At 42.8% G+C, this 22199-nt stretch overlaps 1 protein-coding gene across 5 annotated transcripts in view; it reads left to right on the top strand.

Annotated features, from left to right (window-relative positions):
* NAALADL2 (N-acetylated alpha-linked acidic dipeptidase like 2) overlaps positions 1-22199 on the top strand; it is a 607172-nt gene that overhangs the window by 328316 nt on the left and 256657 nt on the right. For all 5 annotated transcript variants that reach the window (XM_083613236.1, XM_083613237.1, XM_083613238.1 and 2 more), the window contains one exon: positions 16895-17045. In XM_083613236.1, coding sequence (XP_083469362.1) covers positions 16895-17045 — 151 coding nt within the window. The remainder of the gene's footprint in view (positions 1-16894; positions 17046-22199) is intronic.

The raw sequence follows: 22199 nt of genomic DNA, 5'->3' as shown, positions 1-22199 counted from the left end.
CCATAACAAGAGTCTCATTTTATGTTCCTGACGATATGAGGAAAAGAGAGGTTCTTGTTCAAGGTCGCCCTCAGAGCTTTGTGATTCAGAGTGGATTTGATCCTTGGTCTCCCTGGCAAAAATCCACTGATATCTAAATTCACTATACCACACACACTCACTCTCTCTGTTCATGAGCCTAGAAGGAATTTGGAATAGATGGCACACACTTTGTCGCTAAGACTTTTCTTTGGAACAATTTAGAAGTTGCTTTTGCAACTTTCTTTGTTTCCTGCAGTAAACAAGCCTTTTACACTCCCCACCCTCTGCCACACCATTTTCCTGAGACGCCCCACTGAAACTTGCACCCATTTTATCAATTTACACTGTATGTAATTGGAAAAATAAGGAACATTCAGCAGACGTCTACAGGGAGGAAAGCAGGCAGGAGTGTAGTCACTGATGTGTGAATGCAAGTAACACTTTTTCAATACGCTTTTTGCCATTATAGAGAACGTGATCTGTGTGTGCGTGTGTGTGCACAATAGAATCCTGAATCATATTATTAGAAACATTAGTTAAAATATAACAGCCATTACCATTTCAAACCTTTAGAGAGTTGCAGCACATGAATCGGTGCTAAGTGCGCAGCCTGAATAATACACGCTCTCTTGTAAATCTAGGGTAAAATAAAGCTGTTACTAGAATTACCAACTTCTGGTTTTCAAAAGTTTCCGTGTTCAGGAAAACTGTTTTTTTCAATTCAACTTCTAATCAACTCAAACCTTCCAGGCAACTCCAGTGCATTGTAAAATATTTGGACGCAGGCTCATCAAGGGGTTTAGTGTTGCCTTGCATGAATGGAGAAAGGCACCGAAAACACCCACGGTGGCTGAGCATAAAGCTTATCGCTTGAATTAAATTGCTTCTTGGTCTGGAAGTTTCCTTTCTGGGGAGGAACTGCAGCTCAGTAGTAAAGAATATGCTTTTTACCTAGAAGGTCCCATATTCAACCTCTGGTTAAAGGGATCTCCTGTTCTACCAGGTAACGTGAAAGGTCTGTGACCCTGGAAAACAGCTGCCAATCACAGTAAGCAGTATTGAACTGGATGGACAAAAATCTGACCTGGAATGAGGCAGTCTTCTGTGTTCCTAACTGCCCGACTGATATGTCCAGTTTTCATTAAGAAAACAGACCCTCCAAGTGTCCCTATTATCTGGGGCAGTCCCAGATTTACAGAAGCTATCCCGGTTTCTGATTCAATCCTGGAATGTCCCACTTTCCCCTAGGATGTCCCTATTTTCACTGGAGAAATGTTGGAGGGTATGGATTTATGTGACCCCTGAGCCAAGGAAATAAGTAACTACAACCTTTGGAAGACATCTGAAGGCAGCCCTATATAGGGAAGATTTTTTTAAAAATATTAATAATAATAATAATAATAATAATAATAATAATAATAATAATAATTTATTATTTGTACCCCGCCCATCTGGGTAAAAGTTTAATGTTTTATTATAGGGAACCCAGTCAGATGGGCAGCGTGTCTGTGTGTCTGTGTGCGTGCAGGGCCGTCTTGACCTGGGGGTGCAAGGGGTGCAGGGCACCCGGGCGCCAAATTTTGTGGGTCACCAAATTTATACCTACTGTATACCAGTCCCTCTTGATTGGCGGCTGTGAAAATCAAAGGAGAGATTTCCCCTCCCCAAAATATTTTTTGGGGCGGCTGAACTAAATTTGGGGGCGTTGGGCGGATCTTTGCACCCCGGTGGCGCATATGCTAAAGATGGCCGTGTGTGTGTAATTAAATGGGACATCCCTATTTTCATTTGAGAAATGTTGGAGGGTATGAGAGAAGATTGTAAGCAGTGAGGAGCAGATGAAACAAGATGAAGCAAGTCAGTCTTTTCAAGATACTGCTCTTTGTAGGGATTTCTTCAAGCCTGGAAGGACTGGCAGTGACATTTCTGAAGTGTGTGGGATGGGACCATGCAGTTTCCGAGAGAAAAGGGGATGAAAGGGAACTTCTCCTTTGCAAATCAAATGATTTAGACATTACGTATTTGTCCCTTTCCTCTAAGTTTTCATTATCCTAGGCAGCTGCCAAAAGTGGGCCCTGAAAAGCAAGGGAGGGGCATGTGTCCCCTCAGCTGCACTCAGGGTAGATCCTTTGAAGGTAGGGAGCCAGGGGTCCTTTCCCTTTAGTTCTCTTTTTTAAAGAAAATGAAATTAAAAATATGCATGCATTTATCACCTTGCCAACAAAGGTCCGTATAGTAAAAGCTATGGTTTTCCCAGTAGTGATGTATGGAAGTAAGAGCTGGACCATAAAGAAGGCTGATCGCCGAAGAATTGATGCTTTTGAATTATGGTGCTGGAGGAGACTCTTGAGAGTCCCATGGACTGCAAGAAGAACAAACGTATCCATTCTTAAGGAAATCAGCCCTGAGTGCTCACTGGAAGGACAGATCCTGAAGCTGAGGCTCCAATACTTTGGCCACCTCATGAGAAGAGAAGACTCCCTGGAAAAGACCCTGATGTTGGGAAAGATGGAGGGCACAAGGAGAAGGGGACGACAGAGGATGAGATGGTTGGACAGTGTTCTCAAAGCTACCAGCATGAGTTTGAACAAACTGCGGGAGGCAGTGGAAGACAGAAATGCCTGGCATGCTCTGGTCCATGGGGTCACGAAGAGTCGGACACGACTAAACAAACATGCATATATATAAAGGGGTACCCAGTCAACCAAGTGTTGTGAGCCCTGCCAGTTTGATTAACTGGTGGTGTTTGAAGAGGCAAGGAGGCTCATAAAACCACTTCATGTGGGACCTTCCTACTAACTTCACTTAATGAAACAAACAGGAAGGAAGCCAACTCCTTACAATATCCAACTAAAGGATGGAAATATATATGTTTACATGTTACATGTTGCCTGTTATGTGTGTTGTCTGTTAAGTGTATGTGAGTCTGTTCTTGTGTCTCTGTCATTTTAGAAATGTTTAAGGGGTTTGTGTTTAAAACCGGCCACGATATCCACAGACTGCCTTTCTTAAGTGTGCATAGTTTAAAACTGCAAGCTTGCTTCAAAATTTAGTTTAAAGAAACCATGTTGGACCTGATCAACTTAAACATGGCGTGTTTTTAACACTGGGAGGGGCCCAGAGTGGTTGGGGAAACTCAGCCAGATGGGTGGGATATAAATAATAAATTATTGTTATTATTATTATTATTGTCCGTCTTTCAGGACTGAAATCTTTGGAGTCCCGTGTTTACTGTTTTGTGGAAGTTCTTGAAAGACACTGGATGTTATTAACAGTTGCAACGGAGAAGTAATAATGTGAAGAAGGAGAAAAGTTTAAATCGTTAAGGTTTGACAAAGGATGGTATCACATTTTTTAAGATCACTGTATTGTATCCATTGCACCTCTCGCACGAGGATGATAGTTCAAGGGGAATTGTCTTTCCCTTTCTCCTCACTGTAGACCCCAGAAAACCTATTTTGAGAACAGAAGCATTTCTGAAGAAAGGTCTTGGATATGGAGCAGGAATTTACAAGGGGAGGGAAGACTGGGGAAGCAGCTTGCACGATCCGGTCAGTCAGGAGAAATTGGAATTTCTTGCTTCTAAATGTTAATAATGGGCTTGAACAATGGTGTCGGTTGCTGTGAAATGTCATCAACATTTCTCAATGACCATGTAATTGACTGTAAATTGGATGTATGTCTTATTTGATGTTGGTTTATGTGCGCCGCGAATTGTTTTCTACCCAATTTTTTCATTTATGCTATTTTAGAGTAATTATTTCATTGTTGTGGTCCATGGGTGAAACCAGTTATCAACAAAATTATATACTGAACTTGAGTTTGGAAAACACGGTTAACCATAGTTAATGCTAGTTTTCCAGAGAACTCTTTGTGCTTGTTCCCTGTGCTTGTTCAGCAGGCTCCCTGCTGAAAAAGTTTGCTGACCCCTGCTTTATACTCTTTACCGACACTGGTAAAAAAAGAGACATGCTAGTCGTCATTCTTGTTTTATAGATAGCAAACTGAAAATGACAGTGTGAGTTAATCCAAAATCACCTCCTCTCTGTGTTGATACACCATAAAGCCACCCAGTGTAGCTGGGCGAAGCCAGCCAGATGGGCAGGGTATAAATAATAAGTTATTATTATAAAGGTCCAAAAGCGGAGGCTCCCCCCCTCCATTTTGGGAGTGATGTGTAAGGCATAGCGCACTATCCTCCGGCCTAAAAGAAACACAAATTCTCACTTCAGACAAATATGATGTATGTGAATACAAGCAGTGCAAGAAGCTCACATTCGCTATATTTATGCATATCATTAATGTCCAAAGTGGCACGTTACTAGGTTTGTTTCAGCGTTAAATGGTAATTACATGCAGAATGCTCCATTGCCTGGTTATTTTAAAATATATACTATTTCATGAAGCAATAGCTATGTAAAAGATATGGTGTTATGTACTGATAAAATAATGCAAAGTTTTTTTGGGTTTTTTTCCTGGACTGTAAGCAATTCAATTATTTTGTTGCTGAAATAAATTAAGTAAAGCTTATTGAGTCCAATCTACTTCTCTTTCCAGGGAGTTGTAGTTCAATTTCATTTTTAATTGGAATTGAACGTTGCGGACTTCTTAGCACTGGTAAGCAAGATCTAGCAATAAAATAAGCTCTCCAATTTATAATAAAAGTTCATGAAATCTAGTAGAGGGAGCTAGCAGTATATCTACTTTAAATAAAAATATCCACGAAATCTGTAGGAAAAACAATAACAAACCATTTTTAGAAAGCTGCAGTTGTGTTACAAATTGCTTTTTCTCGTATGAGACTTAGGTTACTTTGAGAATGGACAATAAATTGGTGGGGACGGAAACGGGCAATGTGAAGATGAAAAATGTGACCCCCAACAATTTGTGGCTGAAGGGGCTTTTCATCTGCCTTGCTGGCAACCTGTAACTTGAATTGTCTCCCGGAGTGGCGAAACGCTGGTCACCTGCTCAAAGAGCTTTCTCCTGAAAAAGCTTTAGCAATGTGAGCCAGGCAGCAATTCTAACCTGCCGCTGGAGCACAAGGCAGAAGTGCAATCCATTACTTTGATACAAGTTGCCAGCAAGAAAGGTGCAAAACGTGCCTTCATCCTTTCCAAGGGAAGAGTTTCAAAACTCAAAAGCAGACTTGGGAAGCTGCCTTATAATGGGTGAGACTGTAGGACTGGCTTGCTCAGTGTTTTCCAAAGGGGGTGATAATGCCCCCCTGTAGGGGGGGCGCTGGTATGATCCAGGGGGGTGGTAGTAGCCTCAGGTGCAATGGGGGGCATTGAAAACATAAAGAGTGAAGAGAAGAGAAGAGAAGAGAAGAGAAGAGAAGAGAAGAGAATTTTGAAAAACCTTTTGAGTGTTGAGGTCCCCCCAAACACCCCTACCCCAATAACTCACACACCACACAGAATTTTTGTTTAAGGTTTTTGGCATAATTTTGGCCACAACTTTATTAAAATACATAAATGTGAGTGGTTGCTTAGGCATTGGTTAGGACTATCTGTCCCCCCACCTTGGGGGCAGAAATGACTTCCAGATTCCAGCAAAAGTCAGTGAGGGGAAACAATATTGGGGAGAACTGAAGCTGCAACACAGGCCCTCAGCTTCTCCCCACATGCTCCCAGGGGCTTACGTGGCCCAAACCCGATTCCAGGGGTTTGGACGAAAGGATGGCAAGCCCCTGAATTCCTTTAACGGAATTCCCTTGCAGCAGCAGCATTGGAGGGGCAGGCCCAGCCAATCCTTACCACTCCTCTGACCAATTTTAACCAATGCCTAACCGCAACCTTACAAGTTGTGACGATTTGCTACGCAGTAGGCAAAAACCAAATGGCACCAGCCAATCTGCCAAATGGACAAAATTCCTACCAGACCCCTGCCCCAACGGCAGACGAACCCATGACAGGCATAGCAAGGTCAACGCACAAGACCCAAATCAAGGGAGGGCGGGTGTGTGATCCAGTGCACACAACGAAAGAGAAAGCAGATCGCTGTGTGCACTGCTTAAAAAACCTCTGTTCCCACCCCCAAATTGGCAACATCAAAATTACCCCAGCAACTTGGGCTACCAATCCCTGCCTGGGCCATCCATTCCAAACTGCCTGGCAACAGCGGGGTGTCTTGTCTGGCCCCCACCGCAACACGTGCTCTCTTTTAATGCGAACACACTTTGTACATTTGTTATATCTGTTGTGTAATGACACAGCCAGGTCGGGCACCGTTGTGGGACAGCTACAGTGCCTCCCCTGGATCTGCTGTTCATGCAGTGGTGTAGGAAGGGGGTGCGGACCGTCCCGGGTGTCATCACTGAGGGGGGTGACAAAATGGCAAAAATATGTGTTTTTTAAAAATAAAAATAAAAAATTGCTCACGACCCTTTTTGAAATGGGTGATACCTAGCTCTACCTCTATTTCAAATCAGAACCAGTGAAGGTCCTGTGTGAGTGTCTGGAGGCGGTTGGAGGATGGATGGTGGCTAATAGATTGAGGTTGAATCCTGACAAGACAGAAGTACTGTTTTGGGGGGACAGGAGGCGGGCAGGTGTGGAGGACTCCCTGGTCCTGAATGGGGTAACTGTGCCCCTGAAGGACCGGGTGCACAGCCTGGGAGTCATTTTGGACTCACAGCTGTCCATGGAGGCGCAGGTCAATTCTGTGTCCAGGGCAGCTGTTTACCAGCTCCATCTGTTACACAGGCTGAGACCCTATCTGCCCGCAGACTGTCTTGCCAGAGTGGTGCATGCTCTAGTTATCTTCCGCTTGGACTACTGCAATGTGCTCGACGTGGAGCTACCTTTGAAGGTGACCCGGAAACTACAACTTATCCAGAATGTGGAAGCTAGACTGGTGACTGGGAGTGGCCGCCGAGACCACATAACACCGGTCTTGAAAGACCTAAATTAGCTCCCAGTACATTTCTGAGCACAATTCAAAGTGTTGGTGCTGACCTTTAAAGCCCTAAACAGCCTTGGCCCAGTATACCTGAAGGAGTGTCTCCACCCCCATCGTTCTACCTGAGGTCCAGCTCTGAGGGCCTTCTGAAGGTACCCTCCCTGCGAGAAGCCAAGTTACAGGGAGCCAGGCAGAGGGGCTTCTCGGTAGTGGCACCCGCCCTGTGGAACGCCCTCCCACCAGACGTCAAAGAGAAAAATAACTACCAGACTTTTAGAAGACATCTGAAGGCAGCCCTCTTTAGGGAAGCTTTTAATGTTTAACAGACTACTGTATTTTAATACTTTGTTGGAAGCCGCCCAGAGTGGCTGGGGAAACCCAGCCAGATGGGCGGGGTATAAATAATAAATTATTATTATTATTACTGGAGGGAAAACACCCGCACCCACTGCACCCCCCCTTCCTACGCCACTGGTAGCTAGGTGAGGCGGGCGGGGCACACTGCGGGGCCTGCAGCGTGCCTGAGCCACAAGTCTCTCCTGGGGGGGAGGCAGCGGGCGGACTGCCTGCAAGATCCACGCTGCTTTTTTGAGCAGCGCAGGGCTTGTGTCTGCCCACCGCCTCGACCGCCCTACAGCTGGCGGGGGGGGGGGGAGGCTGCGGAGAGGCTCCACGCAGCACACCCTGCTTTGGCTCACCCCGCCCCCATAGGCAGCTCACCCTGCCCCCAGCTGCAGGACGCACCGGCTGCCCCGGGCACCCAAGCAGCTAGCTACGCCACTGCGTTCATGCTGGAGGTGAGGGGTTTCCTCAGGTTTGAGTGAATCCTTTTTGGCTTCGCCCAAGCTCAGGAAGTAGATCGGAGCTTGCCTGCCTATTTGGTCAATGGCAGGTGGGTTGTGGCACCTTTCTGTTTGTTCGTTAAAAGAAGGTATATTTCGAGGGAGTATTTTTTGCTCCTGAAAAGGGAGCAGTGGGCCAAATAAGTTTGGGAACCTCTGGTTTCAGCCCGCAGTAGCCCCACATCTGAATGGATTTTGAATCTGCTGTACTTAATTATGGCTTAACATATATGCCATAGGATTGCGGTAGGGTTGCTCACGGTCTCTCCTAGGCTTTCTTTTTTTTTCAGGGGGGGTGCACTGCGTAACCTGCCAGATAAATGCTGACATATTAGCTTTGAAACTTCCAACCACAGAAATCGTAGGGGGAAAAAATATATGCTGTAAAAAGCATGATATGCAAGCATTTTCCGAATCTTAAAATGCAAGCAAGCTTTTTGATATCCGGTTTCTAATTAAGGAAAAAATTAGGCCATTGTGACCCACACTGTTAGACAAAAACAGCCCCAGAGCGTGTTAGATGGAAAGTTGATATTTATGATTTGCAAGCCAATTTATCTATAGGCTGAGTGAAGCAGGAAACTCTCATGGCTTAGAATGAAAGCGGTAGAAAACTCCTAGTTCAGATCACATATTAGCCTACAGCAAGCTTCACCCTCTTCTCATTTGCAATTTGGTGTGATTTGTTTGTTTGTTTATAACAAATATTTTCAGCGCCTCTACAGAACTAAGGGCAAATTACACCAATTTAAAGTCAAAGTATCATATAAAACAATAACAATGCATTGACAAAGTAGCATTAAAGAATACTACTACTATAAACTATATAGTAAAAATTTAAGGAAGACAGATCCCACACATAAAACATAGCTTCAAAATGAGATAGGATATACTTAGCAGGAAACAGCCTGCCATGTTGTTATTGTTGTTATTATTATTACAAACCAGTGAGATACAGCCAGTGCTTTTTTTCTGGGGGGACGCAGGGGGACACATACCCCTAAACATTTTGTGAATCTAAGTTTGGCCTAATTGAGGGGGCAGCATTTCAATATGAGTAGGAAAATGAGAGTACCCCCTAAACATTTATTTATTTATTTTAGGTGGGAAAGCACTGGATACAGCCAGAGTGGGGGGGCCACACACATTTCATAAGCAAGTCAGTGAAAAGACCCTGACATTAGTTTATTATGAGTATTAGGAAGATAACATGAAGTACACTTAAAGAAAATTAAGGTGGTTCCCCACTCCCCGCCCCCAAGAGGGAGAGCGAAGAAAGCGCCCTTTTTATTGTGGCAATGGCCCATTTTTCTCATTTGGAGAAAAAAGCATGGCAAGGAACTTTCAAGGAAAGATTTTATTTAATCTTAGTGATTAAATTAAATATCATCTGATGAGAGTGTATCTATACAGAGCTGAAAACTTTATTATGCTTCTTTATTTACATAAGCAGCAGCAGTAGCAGGTTTTTGGTAGAGCTTGCCATCCTGAAAAGAAAGCTAGAGAACTATTTCAATTAATGCAGAAGATAATTTTGTGTTCCATTCAGACTAAGTGCATCTTCTACCTTGTTAAGTCTTTATAGAAACAGCCTATCATTTCACAAGATTGCCTTCTGTGCTTGATTCCATCTATGTTTCTGGGTTGTTGTTTTTTACACATGGCTCCTGATTTCTTTCAAGTTTCTGTTGCTTAATATCATGATGCTACAGCATCCTTTTTTAGTTGCAAGATGAGAGCAGGATGGCAAATGGGAATCCATTCACATCACAGGTGCCAGACCACACCTGGAGTCCTGTGTCCAATTCTGGGTGCCACAATTTAAGAAGGATATTGAGAAGCTGGAACATGGTCTGACGAGGGCGTCCAAGATGACCAAGGGTCTGGAAACCAAGCCTTATGAGGAATGGTTGACGGAGCTGGGTATGTTTAGCCTGGGAAAGAGAGAGGAGATATGATAGCCAAAAAACCCAGAGTGGCTTGCCAAATTATTGGAGTATTACAATATATCCAAAACAATGGGAGAAATTGGAAGGATCTCAAAAGAGAAGATAGACAGGGACTGGAAGGTGTTTAAAGGATACTTGCAAAACCATATTGAAAAATCAGAACCCCTATTGGAATAAACAAGTTCCGTTTTAAATACTGAAATACTAAATAAGATGGATAACAATGTGTAATAGAAAAAGAAGCATGAAAATAGGTTAAAGGTGTGTGAAAGAAAGTAATAGAAGTGGAAAGAAATTGCGATTGAGTAGATTGGAAGTCTAACACAAAGGTGGGGTGAGGGGTGGTGGATGGTGATGGGAAAAGGAATTATTTGTGGGATTGAGTGTAGGTATGTTTGAACATTTTTAAGGATTGTATGAAATGTATGTTTGTATGCTTATATACTCGCAATATGTGTGTATTAATGCTGAATTATTATTTTAATAATAAAAACTTTAAAAGAGAGAGAGAGAGAGAGAGGAGATATGATAGCCATCTTCAAATATCTAAAGGGCTGTCATATGGAGGATGGAGCAACATGGTTTTCTCCTGCCCTGAAGGAGACCCAAACCCAATGGCTTCAAGTTACAAGAAGGGAGATTCTGACTAAACTTTCTGAGGGTATGAGCTGTTCAAGAGTGGAGCAGACTCCTACAAGAGTTGGTGGATTCTTCCTTGGAGGTTTTAAAGCAGAGGTTAGATGGCCATCTGCCATATATGATCTAGTTCAGATTCCTGTATCGCAGAGGGTTGGACCGGGTGACCCTCAAGGTCTCTTCCAACTCTACAATTCTATGATTTTGTGATTCTATTATCCTGCAGCACTTAAACATTTTAATGCATGCATCCTGTTACCTTTGGGTTAGAGAGAGAGATCATTAAATGCCTAAGTCTTCTTTTCTGCAACAAAAGAAGCTCCTATTGAACTATGTCCTTCTGACATCCATAATGGCGAAAGTAGCAGCATGATTAAGTATTTAATGTAGTGCCTTTGCTGCCTTGTTTGCATATATATATATATATATATATATATATATATACACAGAGAGAGAGAGATGTGTACACTGCTTTGCTCTCATTCTAGCTCTGTTGATATAAAAGCTCTCACACACGCTGTCTTGTAGCAAAGGAACAAGAGGAGGGTGACATCTAATTAAATTCTTGCAATGCAAAGTAGTTATTCCTCTTCTTCTTTTTTTGCCGATAGTTTAAATGGCACTTTGCTTCCCGTCAGTGATTTTATGCATTGCCAATTAGTACACTGAAAAAAAGGGATTGCTCACAGATCCTTATGACTCTAATTGGGACTTCAGCATGAAAGGCCCATCAGAATAAATATCCAGTAACTCATCCTTTGTCCGGCTAAGAACAGATAGGTCTCTGGTTCATTAGTATGGGCCATGCAACTGCAATACCTTGCACTGTGAACTTAGAAGAGCTTTCAGTCCATACTCTGTAGGATTACCTAGTGTGGGGGTTAATTGGCATTGTTCCTAATCCTGCAATAATTTCCATGCATGCAGTTCATTTTAATGCATGCTGAATTAATATAACATTCAGAAATGTCAACACTGGAAAATGAGAATACCTTTGAAGAGGAGGGCCTGCTTACACTGTTACACTCACATTCCATATTTTATTCCAGGACATCAGGCTTGCATGTCTGAAGGTTAGGCCATTTATCCCATGCCAAGTATGAATTTTATTTTGGTTCCATTTATTCCCACAACATTGCAAGTTGCACCACAGTGAGCCTTATAGTAGGGACTGATACTCAGTTCTACCCTTTTGCTAAGGTGTTAGAATACCTGCCTCTTGACCAGCCAAACCCTCCCTCATGCTAACTCCCTAGCACAGCAACGTGTGCCCTCAAAGTCATTGCTTTTGGAAACAGAGCAGGAGCTTAGGCTGCATTCACACAGCAATTTATTCCATTCCTCTGACATTTCACTAATTGCTCATTTCTCCATTATATTTGAACCTTCGTACTGTGTACTAGCCATTTCCAGAAATCTAGCAGAATCTAGCAAAAGCTTCAGCACTCGTTTCCATGCTCATTGCTTCTAGGGGAAAAAAATCATTTGCAACCTCATTAATCCAGAAAATTGTGGGAGTATAGTGACGAACTGTGGCGTGGTATACCAGCATATAGTTATTTCCTGCCATTTCCGGGGGGTGGGGTGGGGGTGGAATCATGGGGGAACAGAAACATGCATGTGCTGAATGAATCAGGGAGTAGTGATTGGACAAAGCCTTGTGTTTTGTTGCACCATGCCTACTTGTGTGAATGAAATTTAACACAATATGCCAGTATATCAGTTAAAAGAAAAAGAAAAAGCCACAGGTCCATAGCTCAATAGGTACTATAGCTTGAAATGAACATTATAAAATAGGCCAGAAGTACTAACATTACAATCAATAAAACTAATGCAAGATTCCCCACTTCCCTTACCGCTCGGCCTTGCAAGGTGTGATTGGAAAGGAAAGGAGGGAGAGCATTGAAACTGACGGCTAAGACGACTAGGAGCAGCTTGCACTGATGTGAGCTAATTATGAGCGAAGGCAAACTTTCAAGGGGAGTTTCAACTCAGCTCATAATTGGTGGGGCTTTCTTGAACTGCAGAAGTTTATTTTCAAATCCCCCCAAGTTCTAGAAGTTTGGCACCACTCCTAATGGCCAGATGCTAACATGAGCTGAGTGAGAGAGCTTCACAGTACAAGAAATGTTTCTGCACCACACATTCAGATTAGAAGTATGTTGTCCTTTCGCACTGCATTTTTAATACAATAATGTGCCCAGCTGTGAATATACCAATTAGAGGACACTGGACTCTGAATCACACTGTCTCTTAGACTCGGAGTGTAAACAGGCCTGCAGGTCAGTGTAGATGTGCATATTGTATGTATTTTTGTTTCAAGACCCCAAGGAGCAGCTAGAGAGATAAGAACTGACCACCATACAAATGAGCATTGCAGCCATTAGTTTCTACATGCTGTGGCTTTGTCATTGAAGTCAGCACTCTGAGAATTATATACCCAGCCCTTTCAGGCTTTACATGAAATTCGGGAAAACTAAATCAAACTGCCTGTGATTAAATTGGAACAAGGAGTCTTTAGAGATTTAGGGAAAGACCGTTGCTCTGGAATGATGGAAGTGGAACCAAATCTTGCATTTGAAACTAATCCAAGATTGTAATCATGAAACAACTCTGTGGGTTGATTGATGAGCTAAAATGGTAATCAGTATCTTTTGGGGGAGAGGGGAAGAGAGCAGGAAAGAGAGATGCCTTCTTCATGCATTCTTGCAAATCTGTGGGAGTTGCTTCTCTATGTTACTGTCCCACATGGTTGTGGTTTTGTATTAAATTATAGCCTGCCTTCTGATTGGCACATTCAAGGTGGCTAACAAAATTCAAAATAGAAGAAAGGATTTACACTAAATCAATAAAAAATCTGTACATTGTGTGTGTGGCATCATCACAACCTTGTGGGCCTTTCCATGTGGCTGTTGTATTTGCATATGGACAACAACCACAATAGCACCACAGGAAAGTAGCATCCCATGTGTGTGTAATGGGACAGACAGTTGAGAGCACACTGATTCCCAGATGGTGGATCACAAGACAGATGTCTTGGGCAATCCTGGAAGAAGGAAATGTTAATCTGGAGACAGGTTTCAGAATGACGTGCTCTCCAGCTAGATGGTCTCTGCAGTACACATCTAGGGATGGATAGGAATTTTTCATTTGGTCCACATTTTTTAAGCCAACCATCATAATTCACACCTCCTGGGCTAACACACAGCCTGGGATGCAATTATCTTTAGGATTTCACAATTCTCCAAATTTTGTAATACAGCATCAGCTCAATGTACTGAAATGCCACAGACATAGCCGGAATTGCATCTGCAGTGATGAGTAGGTAATAACAGTTTAAATAAATAAATACATACTGTTTTGTGATCCAAGCGCTATTTAAATGTGTAATGAAGTGCGAATTGCTGTACAGATTCTTAAATAAATTAATAAATCACAGATTAATGTAGAACTAGGATGGAATGGAGTTGTGTGAACGAATGCATGGGAAATTGATACTGACCAGAAATAGTCTGATCAGCCTCTGAACATCAAAGGTGTAATAGTTAATGAAAGGAGTAGGAAGAGAGATTGGGGTGGGGGGAGACGTTCATTCAAGTATCAACAACCAGAGAGTCAAGGTACAGTTTGTCCTTTCAATTTAAGTGGGTTTACCTGTTTCAGAGAGTTTGAATTAAGCAAATTTGCTGTGAATCAGATAGGATGTAAATGAAATTTCACCTCCGTCTCTATATCTCAATAGTGGATTTTGCCTTATCCATCATATGCAATGTCCTCTGTCATTAGCAGAGTGCATGCAGAAGACGTTGGAGTATGTAAGTTTATGCTTGCAGAAAAAAAAGCCAAGTCATGGCTAACTAAGGTCATGAGCTCAAGGTCATGAGCTCAAACATCCCATGAGGTGTAAGTCAGTCAGAGCCAGATGTGCTGCTGGCTTGAACTTAGCCTTCCTGTGTTGCATCTCTGCTGGAAAAGTGCTTTTCTGGAAAGACTGTCTATTCTGTAAACTGTCTGCCTCGAATGAGAGGCAGACAGAGGTAGCATCACTTTATACTCGTACATAGTTGTTCTTCTACCTGTCAGTAAATTATACAGTTGCTGACCTTACTGAACCACCTGGCGTATTTCTCCTACAAACAATGTCCTAGATTCAATTGCACACTCCGCTGGCGAGCTGCCTACACTCTGCAGACAATGTCTATGGTGCCTTTATGTCACATGTGACCGTACTTTTGCAAGGAATATTACTTACAAATTTCAGGACGCGTTTAAATTCTGAACAAGGCAGTTCCCGAGTCACCCGGCCCCCTCCTGCCTTACGCATTTTGGATAAAGACCGGGGCAGCTTTCATTCAGCGACAAACCTAGTAAGGAGCACATCTCAGGGAAGGGAAAACACTGTGCGGGTAGATGGCTTGCACCGTTAATTCTCTGAACAATGCCATGAGCACTTCTTGTGGGATTGCACTCCCTACGTTAATAATGCTCTGTGTGGAGAAGTCACTCCTTTCGTCAATCCTGAGCCTAGAAATAATGAGCTTGGAGAGAAAACATGGCGTGTCTTCTAGCAAGCGACGACTGTTCCACCTGGGGAGCGTTGCTTTACCCTTCCCGGAACTTTGGCTCCCAGTTCCTGCTCATAATGAGTTTCCACTGATTGGCCTGGAGTCATTTCTAGCAGTTGGGAAACCGCATTTATAAATGCAAAATCCGGGACAAGTTATTTGACTGGGGTGTTTGCTTGGAGGAATGCTGACATATTGGTTCCCAAGGAACAGGGATTGTGTTTTAGGCCATGCTACATGTTTTAGCAATTGTACACCTTCTCCCCTGAATGGCTTGCGTAACCATGGCAGCAGGACCAGGCGCTTGCTGTATTCTGTATCTAAATTCCCTGAAGCCTATCAAAATAAAACAACAGAGTAAAAAAAAATGTGTGTTTTTTTTTCGTTTTTTTTTTGGTAGGGGAAAACAAAATGCATTGTGTTTGTTCTTTCCTATTTCTAATGTGCATTACCACATTATTAGAACAAAGCAGCTTTGGGGCAGAGAAGTGACGGGGAAAAAGAGAGCTGAGGGAGGGAATTGATACCCAAGATAACTGAACAAGTAATCAGCAACAGAAAGACGTATTGGTTTGTGTTGATTAAGACCACATCTGCTCTATACATGTAAAGCAGTATCATACAATTTTAAATGGGCATGGGTTCCTCCTGAGAACTCTAGTTTGAAAAGAGTGCTGAGTATGGAGAACTTATGAAACAGCAATGGGATACTAGCTCTGCCCAAGGTATGATGGAGAACAGCAACAACTGACAGAAGATAGACATAATACAGTACAAGGACAGGAAGAAACATCACGGACAGAATAATAGCCACACACAAGAAGAACAAAGAGAGAGTTTGAAGGCTTCGTTTGTAGGACTGTAAATTATTTGATGTGTTAATGCGAATGGAAGTCGTTAAAACTGCAACTGTGGTATAAGGGTTTGTTATTCTGACTAGTGTGTAACTGGAATTTATAAGTTTTGGGAATGCAGAGTTAAAGTAAATTAATCAAATCATCAATTCTAGCATGTGGGGACCCAGGAAAATAATATAATTTGGCATCTGAACAATTGGCATTATTAATTGTATTATAATTTGGTATTGACAATGAGGCTTTTATTGGGTTATTGTAATTGAAAACTAACAAAAAATATTACACTTAGAAGAGTTCTGAGTTAGGAGACCTCTCACAGAGCTACAATTCCCAGAATTGTTTAACAATCAGTTGCTTCTCTCGGAGGGTTCTAAAGATTGTAACTGGCTGTTGGCAGGGAGTATCTTAACAACTCTCAGCACCCTTCACAAACTAGAGTTGCTAGTTTATTGGCGTTTTTTTGGTTTTTTTAATGTTTAGTGCTTTAAATGGTGTACATGTGCCCAAAGTCAAACCACAAACAATTTATGTTGTGATTTAGCTCTTTGGTAGGCTGCATAAGAACATCCCCAGTGATAATTTAGAAAGGAGTGCACTGATTTTGCGTTCAACACTAGGATCTTAATCAATTAATTCTCTTTTGAAAATTCACTCCACATTTGTTCTAACCATCTTCCTAGCTTTAGTTGTTGTGGTTCCGTTTTTGAAACTACATTTCGCTGTCTCCACAAGATTTTTGTAAATCATCTTAAGACTAATTTACAAGGCAATTCAAGCCTTAATAACAACAAGAACAATACTTCATTGATTCACAATGAATTTATTTAATCCTACAAACCATCTCTCTGGCAGTCTGTGTTCTGCCCACAAGGGAATGGGACCCCTGAGGTGAAAAATATTCCTCGCACTTGTCCCAGGGTATGGTCTGAAAGCTCATGAAGCCACCACCTTGCTGAAGCTAAGCAGGTTTGGTTCTGGAAAGGTGACCACCTACGAACCACATGTATATCCTGCCTTGGATTCCAAGATGGAAGGAAGGTGGAATATAAATGTGAGAAAATGGGGAGGCAATGTTAACGACCTAATGCTGATGTTCTCCTTTTACTTATGTGTCTTCCCAGCTTTCTCTGCTGGAAGAGGCAGGTTTTGGAGGTGCCCTTCTTTATGTCGATCCTTGCGATTTACCAAAGACTCAGAACCTGAGCGAGAAAGCATTTATGGTGTCTTTGAATAGTGGAGGTGATCCTTCTACACCAGGGTACCCAAGTATTGGTGAGTATTACAAGGGTTATTTTCCCATTGCATACTGCTGTTTTGTTAACTGTTGATTGAAAACTGGTGCATTAGAAACATGGGGTAATGGTGGCTCGTAGGCCCTGCTGCTTGCTTACTAGGAGTACCTAAATATTTTGCTCCCCTTTGTTATGTGCACCCCAGGCTGATGGGGCAGCCCAGCCCATTTCACCACCTGAGGCTCTTGTGCTTCTGCCGCCTGAGGTGGCTGCTTTACCTTGTCTCATCTGTGGGCTGGCTCTGCAGACTCCTGAGATGTTGCTGGAAGCTGCTGCCACAACTTCTCCACCAGCAACAGAGGCAGTGGGGCGGGAAGAGGGTGCCACCCAAGAGGCAAGAGGGTGCCTCAGGGGCAGAGCAGCCCTGTCTGGATGTTACCAAGACTGCATGATTGTGCATGCACACTTGGGAGAGAATTCTGGGTGCTAATTTTAGCTGAATGGGTCTTACCTCTGGGAAGATACGCATAGGGTTTTTACTGCATGGGATGAATTTATGTAACAAAGTGAATCTTCTCCAGGGAATGAGAAAGTCCTGAAGTCCTGAATATGTACAGCTTCTCAGTGTTACCAGCTGAAACAAGTGGCTTAGAAATTCTTTCTCTCTGCCTCAATCTGCCTCAATCTGTCTCACTTTCTAGGTGTAATAAAAAAATAAAGTTTTGTTCTCCTGCAATTCAAATTAAGTGAGACCATCTCCCACCCATGTTGTCAGAATCCTACATAGCTTTCCTTTTGTGTGATGCCCTTTTTATCACATGTGCCTGGGAGTTTCATGGTGGTTTGGTGAAAGAGATCACTTTGAACCTTGCAAAAACAGCAGCAGCAGCACCTGGAATCCAGAGTTGCTATTGCATTTAACAACATGGAAAATGCCCAGCACTGATTATCCCTGGACTCAGACTGGAGAGGCAGGTGGCCGCCTTTAAAAAAAAAAAAAAGCAGCAATCTGTGGCTAATTGGGAGGGGACAGGGAGCAAGTGACACGTCAGCTTTTTTGCAGAGAGAAAAGCGAAGTGTAGTTGATAGTGAATTATGCCAGCACCTACCACTGAGTATTGGCAGCTGGTGAATGCTCCTGTTCTGATAGAATATTGGCAAAAGCCCTGGTTGGAGAAAAGCTTCAAACTGCTGCTTCCCTTGTTCCTATTATGAGTCAAGCACCTGGATCCTCAAAATAGGGAATTATTTCACAGTAACTTAAATTCATGCTGGGCTAAGTGGGCAACCGAGTTCAGAGAACTTGACCTTAGTGTGAGATCGTCTGCTGGTCTTCAGAGAGCCAGCATGGTGTAGTGGTTAAGAGCAGTAGACTCGTAATCTGGTGAACCGGGTTCGCTTCCCCGCTCCTCCACATGCAGCTGCTGGGTGACCTTGGGCTAGTCACACTTCCCTGAAGTCTCTCAGCCTCACTCACCTCACAGAGTGTTCGTTGTGGGGGAGGAAGGGAAAGGAGAATGTTAGCCGCTTTGAGACTCCTTAGGGTAGCGAAATGTGGGATGTCAAGTCCAAACTCTTCTTGTCGTTGTTCTTCAACTGGTAGGTCAGGACCCACTTGGTCCAAGGTGGGTCGCAACTACCGCTGTGCAAATACATGGCAGTAGATTAAGGAATGGGTCCCCAGGTACACATTTGAGTTAAAAGTGGGACCCAAAATGGTTGAAAATACCTGGGCTACTTGGGTATATTGTCTTCCTGTTCAAACTTCTCTTTGCAGGCACTTTTGTCTGCTCAAATTTCAAGACCTATGGATTAGGGGAACTTGATAATTCCAGTCTTTGCAGTTTCCTATACAAAATTCAACTTCTCTGCACCTCTTGGGCTAATGTTTGGAACACAACTATATTTTAGATGTTGCAGCCCAGCTGTCAGCAGTTGAATCATATCAAACCATGTATTTATATGTGTCTCTGAATATGGATGTTTGTGCCTGGCAGTTCCAGACTGCCCTCAGATTGTGCATTTAGTGTGGGGGCACCAGGACTGTGGGACTCTTAACATAGTGAAATCAAATTGGCATTATCTGTCCTGAGTTTCAGTATGTTTAATGGCAATGGTGTCCGCCTGAGAGGTGCCGGAACTGAGTTCCGACGAGTTCCGGCTAGGTATAGGTATGCAAGTGTGTGTGACATGTCCCTCTGTATCACACCTTTCCTCTGTTGAGCCCAAGGCAGGATTACATGGCTAGGCTGAGAGCTGGTGGTTGGCCAAAGGTCACCCTGTCAGTGTTAGAAAAGGAAAAGGTTCTGACCTCCTTTGACTCCTTTGTGTTGAAGTTAATGCAGGCCAGAGGTAGGTTCATCCATCTGTATTTCTAACCCTGCTGTAGCTGCAGCAGAAGCTTGAGACTTTGTCCCCATCCCTGCTATGTGAGCCGGTTTGAGACTCAAGGTACCTGTTACACAGTGGGATGTGTTTCGCCGTCTTGCTCTTTTCTCAATGTTTTCCTCTCACTGTTTGGTGGCAGCGGCAGGGGGAGGGAGGGACCATTACGAACCCCACTGTGAAATTGTAACAAGGTTCCATCAAGCATATTTGGTGTGGTTACTTGTCCAGACACCGGAGATCTGACTTGAATTGGCACTAAATCAGCCGAAGCAACAATGCTGTAACACTGCATGACTGGAATGGCAAAGAAAGGTGTGTGTGTGTTGAGGGGGAAGGGGAAAGAGAAATATTTGCCTCCTCGTCATCGAAGGGTGTTAGCTATTCTCAGCATGAAATGCTATGACATCTCAGTGGGAAGGCATTGAGCAATTTCTCGGCATCTCAGCCTACCTGACCTAGTGTTCTTAAGCACTGCCCTGGGGAGTGACAGAAGTAAATGTAGCAGCCTCCAGCTTTTACTCTTGTTCATTTCACGAGGAACGTTTGAAGAATGGCTTGCTGTTTATCTGTTCACTTGACCCCACAACGTTTTATGTAGCCGCCATGAAAAGTAAAGTTAATTGAAACGGTTACACCACCTCTAGGGCTAAGGAGCTAAGGGTCTAGACCATATGCACTGATTTCTTTGATGGGTGCAGTAAATGCTCTTTGGGGGGGGTGTGTGTCGTAGAATACAACCAGAGATTTTGCAGGAGGGAAAAGTGCATAGGCATGTGTGTGTGTGTGTGTGTGTGTGTGTGTGAATGAAGTGGATGGTTTATGTCAAGCCTTTAACATTGTTTGCACATCTTTACAAGTCTGTAAATATGAGCTCTTGCCTCTTAAAGTCAAAGTCTTTTTTTCACTCCATCCAGAAACAGCAGGGGATTCTTTTTTGCCTTCCTGGCTGCTTGCTAAAAGTTTGTCACAAGAACAGTGCAGATCACTGGACTTCCTCTGCTCACTGGATGCATTTATTCTTTATTTCTTGTATTTATATTCCACTTTCCTATGCAGTATGTTGCCAGTGGAGGTTTAGTGGCGTTCGCCCCTCAGTGAAGGCTGCCAGAATAAAAACAGAAAGGAAAAAATGCCAAATCTGTTTGTATTCTTAATAAAAGGGTGGACTTATTAGGATTCAGCTACAGTGGTACCTTGGGATCAGTTCCGGAGCCCCGTTCGCATCCTGAATGGAAAGTAAGACACGACGGCGTGTCTGCACATGCGTGGATCGTGTTTTGCCGCTTCTGCGCATGCACGTGATGTCTGCGCATGCGCGAGTGGTGAAACCAGGAAGTAACGCACTCCATTACTTCCGGGTTGCCGTGGAGCGCAACCTGAAAGCACTCAACCTGAAGCACATTCAACCTGAGGTATGACTGTACAGGGAAATGCAGAACAAATAAACACTCATATGCTTATTGTGGGTTGCCCATGACCACTGGGAGAAAGGGATGGTGAGTTAGATGGGCCTCTGGTCTGATCCAATTGAGTTCTTCTTATGTACATCCCTGGCCCTGTAGGAATTCCTTATGGTAGGGTTGCCATATCCTGGACATACCCAGAATACTGTAGTCGGAAGCAGTGTCTGGTTGGAAATCAATAAAATGTCTGGGGAAATCTGGACATATGGCAAGCCATGTCAGCAGTGTCAGTTCTGCCAATTTTCCTTGGAAAATAGCTCAACAAATTTGCTTTTGTATCTGGATTTCACTTTTTGAAATGTGGCAACTCTACCATACGGAAGCTCAGTTTTTGTTAAAATCCCACAGTTCTTTCTAATGAGTAAACTTGCCTTTAAATGTGTCAGGGACAAGGCAGAGGAGGAATGGTGGAGACCGCCTCCCCATCCTGACCCTCCCAGGGAGGAGGAAGAGGAAGACAGTATAGATTTACAACAGGGGTTTGTTTGTTTTTTTAAAAAATAATATTTATTACTTTTAAACCTTACAAAAAAGAAGAAAAGGAGAAGAAGAAAAAGAGAAAAAAGAAAAAAACAAAAGAAAGAAAATACAATACAATACAATATATAAACAATGCACAACATTAACAGATTAGGCTAAATAAAACAAAGCAACAACAATTTAAAAACATACATCATACCATTTCAATACCCTATCTTTCATTCCTTCATTTCATCAACCTCCTCTCACCTCCCTTTTTGTATTCCACTTCTATTAATTATTTCAGCAATTCCTTTCCATCTTTCACTATTTTCTGTCATATAATTTTCTTAACTTATTTTAACCTTATTTTCCATTAATACTATAATACTTATTTATGCTTAACTCCTTATAACATTTCTACTAAAGCCATGTAATTTCATTCCAACATTTTTCTAACACTCATTAATTTTGCAATATTTCTATAAATAAACTTTAAACTTTTTCCAATCTTCTTCCACCGTCTCTTCTCCCTGGTCTTGGATTCTGCCAGTCCTTTCCGTCAATTCCATATGGTCCATCAACTTGGTGATCTTCTGTCCGAGGCTCTTAACTCTTTTCCAAGTCCCTTCTGCAGATCTTCTTCATATTTATACATGCACTTTACTTTGTCTTCTGCTGATCTTGTTCTTAATTTCCTTCCTTTGATGCTGAAGAGTAGGTCTCAGGGAAGCTCCAACTTAGCAATGTTTTTATTCGTTCTCGGCAGTTTAGCCAAATCTCCATAGTTAAAACTAAAATCCAAAAGATATTTCAGGACGTGTTTCAAAACCCATCCAAATCTGAAGGTCCCCACAACTCCAATCTCCTCCTGACCCAAGTCC

The sequence above is a fragment of the Podarcis filfolensis genome (assembly GCF_964270895.1).
Source record: "Podarcis filfolensis genome assembly, chromosome: 5".
Lineage (NCBI taxonomy): Eukaryota > Metazoa > Chordata > Lepidosauria > Squamata > Lacertidae > Podarcis > Podarcis filfolensis.
This window is presented reverse-complemented; position numbering and strand designations above follow the sequence as displayed.